The sequence below is a fragment of the Charadrius vociferus genome, unplaced genomic scaffold, assembly GCF_000708025.1.
Source record: "Charadrius vociferus isolate BGI_N301 unplaced genomic scaffold, ASM70802v2 scaffold163, whole genome shotgun sequence".
Taxonomy (NCBI): domain Eukaryota; kingdom Metazoa; phylum Chordata; class Aves; order Charadriiformes; family Charadriidae; genus Charadrius; species Charadrius vociferus.
In genome coordinates, this window is record NW_009648332.1 from 6,567,328 (window position 1) to 6,573,327 (window position 6,000).

At 42.6% G+C, this 6,000-nt stretch overlaps 1 protein-coding gene across 1 annotated transcript in view; it reads right to left on the bottom strand.

The window, feature by feature from the left end:
• MAST2 (microtubule associated serine/threonine kinase 2) overlaps positions 1-6,000 on the bottom strand; it is a 102,864-nt gene that overhangs the window by 10,449 nt on the left and 86,415 nt on the right. The window contains exons 21-23 of the mRNA XM_009884653.1: positions 4,073-4,182; positions 1,479-1,633; positions 465-769 (exon numbers count right to left, since the gene is read on the bottom strand). Of these exons, the coding sequence (XP_009882955.1) occupies positions 465-769; positions 1,479-1,633; positions 4,073-4,182 (570 nt within the window). The remainder of the gene's footprint in view (positions 1-464; positions 770-1,478; positions 1,634-4,072; positions 4,183-6,000) is intronic.

A 6,000-nucleotide genomic window follows, 5' to 3' on the forward strand; every position in this document is an offset into this window, starting at 1 on the left:
CCTGACACAGACCCCGCTCCCCTAGCAAATTTCAAGTTGCTACTCCAAACCAGAGCCTTTCAGATAAATAAAATCATAGGAAGCAGGGATCTTTTAGTATGACTGAACACCCATATTCTCCAGCCCCAGCTCAGCAGTGATCTGCTCTGACTAATACTTAAAATAATGCTGCCTCAGGTAGGCACCCAGTGGCTGTAAGTAGGCATAGATCGTATGGGTCTCAAGCACGAAAAGACCTTAATCAATTTGAAATGAGAAGACTGAAATAAAAGATGTAATTTTGAAGAAATAACCCACCAATGTGATTTTAAAGACAAGCACAGCCACAAAACTATACTAAAATAACCACTTAGCATGAGACATGCACATCACTCGACATCCAAATCCACAGTTTCACAGAGTTAACACCTGCAAACTAACACAACTTTCCTGGGGACCACGACACCATCACACCAAGCATGTACCTGTCAGCGTTGAGGCGCTGCTGATGGCGGTGGAGGGGGTGGTGGGTCCAGCATCACCTTCCAGCTGCAGCTCTTGCTCCACAGGCTGTTCTGGAATGGGCACCGGCAGCCCCTCCCGCGACTGCACGGTGGATAAGAGCATCCCCTCGGACTGCGGCCTTTTGAGTACAGTTCCCTCATCCTCAGCAGAGATGGCAAAACGGGGCATATCAAGAAGCCCCGAGCAACGTCGGCGGACTGTCAAGGGTGGGCTGGAGTCGCTCTCCGTGTGTGAGGATTCAGACATAGACAAGCGCTTACGCAATCTAAGAGAGAAAACAAGACAGAGCCCCTCAGTAGAGTTAGGGGGATAATGAACTTTAAAGAGAGAAAGCAACACACAGACCCAACTCGCACATCTGAAGCCCAATTTAAGGTGAAGTTAGGAGCCGGAGCTACATCATTAGGACTTAAAACAGCAAAGGCTTGGGGCATCTAGATGTCCAATGTATTCTGTTGTTAAGCTTCTAAGAAAGGAAGGAATAAACCCAAATTCTGGGTAGTCATATGTTTTACTGACCTTTATATTAGAACACAAGATTTTTTTGGATATTCTGAACTTTAGAAACTGTGGACTTTCCTAATGGTTTCTCTAATTTGTGACAAACGGTAAAAGTCTGGCAACACCAGACTTCGGATTCACTGATGTTTAAGAAAAAACTGCTGTTGGTGCATCTCTAACATAAGTAGCCTTTCCACAAATGAAAGCTTTACTTAAGGTTAGAATCATTTTAAGTTCATTTAAAGTATTTGCTACAAATTTAGGAGATGTTAGTACTTAATTGGACACATTTAAGGACTATATCACTTCAACACATTCCTTTTCAGCTATTTATTCTACTCTTCAGGCTTCACCTGTGCAAAAACATCATATGAAGTATTCCTGACCTCACACTGGTCGTAGAAAGTTTTGGCACAGGTTGGTCTTTCTCAGATGCTATGAGAAACCAAAAGACTTAGTTCTACAGAACTTACATTTCAGGAGACCCAATCACCCAGCTGCGGTCTCGACTCTTCAAGCCGCCAAGGCTGTCCAACCGGTCATCTTTTTCTTCACTCAGACTCCGTTTAGTTGGTGGTGGAGTCTTCCTCTCCTCGTGGATGGAAAGTCGTTCCATGCTGCTGTACACCTGCATATAGTAAAAGATCCTTCTATACAGAGAAAACAAAACTCCGTGGCCTTTTCTGATCAAGGGGCATAATCTCTTCTCAAAATGAAAGATATTCCCTGAAAGCATGAACTTGGCAGTGTTCTTGGACTAAATAACACAGTGCAGATGTGACATACTTAAAGTGTGCCAGGGAGGAAAGGAAAAAAACAATCTTCAGAAACATGAAACACGCTTTTCTGCAACAGCACACAACCTCTCTCCTCTGAAAACAGCCCAGCACACCACAGAAATACTAAGACTTTTTGAAATTACTCGATTTTTGTTCTTAACGATTCTCAAATCTAAGAAGAGGTATTGCTAAAGCAAGCTCCACAAGTCTTGAAGGCTGGCATCTGGATCTTGAAATCTTACAACACAAATTCGGTTCAATGATAGGCATCATGCTCATGACCCCGTTTCATTATCATCAGTCTATCAGCATTGCCCCAAGCTTATTTCAGAACAAAAAAGTCCTGCCCTCCTCAAGGAATCTACTATAATGCTGACAGCTTAATGAAAGTGCTTTTCTTGGTTTTACAGCCGTCTTTAAATAATTAAATGATTAAGCAAAAAAATCCATCCTTTTAAAACTACACTTGACTGTGGACCTAATTTACATAAGAAGAGATTAATGAAAATAATGTTATTAAAAATTCAGAGCATCAACAAGATAACTATTAATAAATCATATGGCTGAATTGTCAGACAAGAATTTCAAAATATAATGAGCCTTTTATGCCTCCCACATTACAAATGCTGTATAATTTTCCCGGTCTTAAAATAAATTCATTAGAAGTGAACTTTTTCTCTTTGTGGCAAAAACACTGAACCCTAAAGAAAAGCTTCAGTCTCACAGATGAATAATACTCATGGTGAGAAAAGGCAGAAAAAAGAAACCCTTATGTACTCATGAGAACTTTTTCAAAACCTCAACTAATCCTCAGGTCCAATTTTAAACATACTTTTTGTGATGCAAATCAGGAGCAACTCCATAAAATTGATGGTAACTGTTACTTAAACCACTGTAGCCCAGCTGAGGACAAAGAGGAATGAACTGCTGCTTCAAAACTGACTTCAGTAGTGGAAATCTGGAGGAACTGTCATGAAAAACTGAAACATCTTTCAGAGGCTGTAAGTAAAATTCCTACTGCCATCTCATCAAGAAGAGGGAAATACTGTTCACAGAGTGGGCTGACTTCAAAACAGCATTTCTTCTCCCTTCTGCCCCTGCCCAAACGTACTTTGTTTTATCCACGCTAACAGCAGAGTTGTACTACTTTGTAATGTCTGTAATCCCAGCTTTTTATTTTAGGTCACCTGAGTAAGAATGAGAGACCTGCACAGACCTGAGTAAGGCATACTGAATCCAGAAAGCACAGCTAGAGGGGACCTCCTCAGGGTTTCCTGTCCATTTCCCCACCTCCAAGCAGAATCAGCTCTCTTGTAATCACCTGACAGATGTTTCTCCAACCTGTTCTTAAAAGCCGCCAGTGATGGAAATTCTGCAAATTCCCCAGGCAACCCACGCCAGTGCTTAATTACTGTTCGACATTAGAAACTTTTTCTTATCATCTATCCCATACTTCCTTTGTGCCCATGATTTCATGTCAGTTCTGGGAAGAACAGGAAGACCAATCTATCCTTTCCTTCTAGCAGTTATGTATTTGGAAACACATTAGGTTTTATGTTTTGTAGATCTCAGATCATTCTTGTCGCTTTCCTCTGGACTCTCTTTTACTGGTCCGTATTTATTTTAAAGAACATTGCCCAGAACAGGACAAGTACCCCAGCTAAGGCCTTCATACTGCTAAGCAGATGGAAAACGTTTCTTCATTTGCCCTGCAGAAAATATTCATGCTTGCCCAGTATGGTAACTGCCTTTTTGCTTCAATAATTTGGCACATCTACCTCATGATGCGCTGTATGCCCAGATCCTTCTCTTTGAAACTGTCACCTGTGCTCTTACTGCATGGGAGCCCTTTGATTTTACACTATTATTTCAAAATGTCAGAATCAATTTTCATCCTAATACCATCTTGACACCTACTGAAAGACCCTTTCAAAATGACACCATTCAAAGCAAATAAGCTTTGGACACTCCCTATGCCAGCATCCAAGTCATTAGTAAAAACACCAAACTGTATCAGATGCAGGACAGACCTCCACAGTACCCTGCATATTAGTAAAACATTAAGAAATACAAAATCTCATTCTCCAATTATTCTTGCACTCACCTTCTAACAGGCCACAAACTACCACAGAATAAACAACGTATACAGTATTTTCTTTCCTCAGTGAATACTAAACACCATGTGACTCCCACATATCGTCTGTATGATTAAAATCTACCCCATATAAAGCAATGAAGCTGTGTTCCTCTCTAGATTTTTTCTTTCAACAAGCGAGATGGGTTCCCACCTTGCTGAACCTCGGCGAGCATGAGGAAAACTGCCGAATTTCCACATGATCATCATCATTAGTGTCCTCCTCTTCTTCCGAATCCAGGTGTTGGTACCGTTCTGAACGGGCTGTGAACAAGACATGGCACATTTTGTCAGTGCGAGTGTTGGTATCTCTCCCACCTCAATAGCTGCATGCTTACCCACAAACAAAATTGCAGCAATTTCTACTTGTCTACTTACAAAGACCTTTCATACACCACGAGGAGTATTTTCCTTAATACTGAAACATACCCAGCCAGTTTTGCTCATCCTGTACAATTAGCAGTGAAGAATACCTCCTTCCTACTGAGTTTATCTTATATCATCAGCTGTATTATATTCCAGAAGCAGTTGATACTCAGCAGGTGTCTAACCCTGCAGACCCTTTGTGGTAGGGATGTTTCTTCCCTATGGCAAACAATCATACGGAAGGAAATATGGGAACAATTCACTGTCCCAATTTCCAATAAACAGCTTTATGACTGTACAAAGTCTGTCCTGCATCCACACATACAAGCCTTCTTTAAAAAATAAAAATATTTACCCCCAAAAAATATTTCCTCTTCTCCCTCCTACTACTAGAAAAAGGATTAGATTTTGTGAAAGAAAATGGGCAAGCAGCCAATACGCAAAGCTATTTTTTAATGCAAAAATCTAAACTGCCTCCAAAGAGATTTTGTGCTTTGAGATTTGCAGCACTGGATTTCTAAGTCGGCCACGTTGGATTTTGCAGGGCAGGCGTTAATAAGTTTGGCTACAGAAAGCTGATAGCTATACTGAGCCAAATTTGCTGCACTGTATCAGCCAGAAAGCTACTTTTGTAAATTCTAAAATTTTCTGCATTAGGCTTTATAACAGCAACGCCAACTCTTATCAGTGTCTATGTGAGATATTTCCTGATGTGAGAATTCCAGCCTTTATAAAGGGCTCACATCGAAGTCACCCCGATAACCTGCTGAGCGTGCCTGGGCACTTGGGGAGTTTGCCATCATTTCTACCTGACAGACGCAGTGATTTGCACCACTGAACGTAACGTGGTGCTTTTACCCAGCAGGATCCGCTCACGGCTGCTGTGCTGAGCCTCTCCCAGTCACTGACCCCACTGAGTGACCAGAGCTCAAGTGCAACATCCAGTAAGTCCAATGAGCAGGGGGAACGCACCGCCACCTCGGTTTCTACATGTACGTTGTGCCAATGTAACCTCAATACATGCAAAACACACCTCTGCCCTCTCTGCACAGCTTGACTCAAATTGCTCTCTGCAGTGAGTACGTGGAGATTTCTCAGTCTATCCCTCTCTCCATCCTACCTCTCCATCCAACCCCTAACCTAAAAGCCTCTTCCCCGAACTGGGAGAGCATTATCTAAATATGATCTCTGCTTTTTTGCAGTGTGGCAGTCGAGGGGCTGGAGGCAGTCTGCTCCCTCCCTCCCTTCAACCCGAGTAAAGCACGGCAGCAGAGCAAAAATGAGCTTCATATGGCGTCAGCAAGTCCCATGGGCCTGGGAGAAGGATGGAAGAGATTCCATTGGGGCAGGGCAGAAATTTCCATAGCTCAGGAAACTGAAATAGCCCAGTATGATCCTGTGCTGCAGCTGGAGTGGGGGAAAGACCACCCTGAGCAGTGACAAGCACAAGCCCTTTCCACCTGCTCAGCTCCCCAAGTCCAACGAGAAAAGCCAGGGACCTTTTCCACCCCTCGCATGGCACTCCTCCCTCCTTTCCCAAGAGCACCGACTCTGTCCGGTGCTTATCTGGAAATACCAGGAATCTTACATAGCACTGACACCATGGCAGTTCCCAGACATTTATACACACCAGACAGGCACTTCACTTCACATCTCTTTAGGGTTAACAATACTAAAAAAAAAGGTGATGCACTTGCAGTGAAAATAATTTAAGTT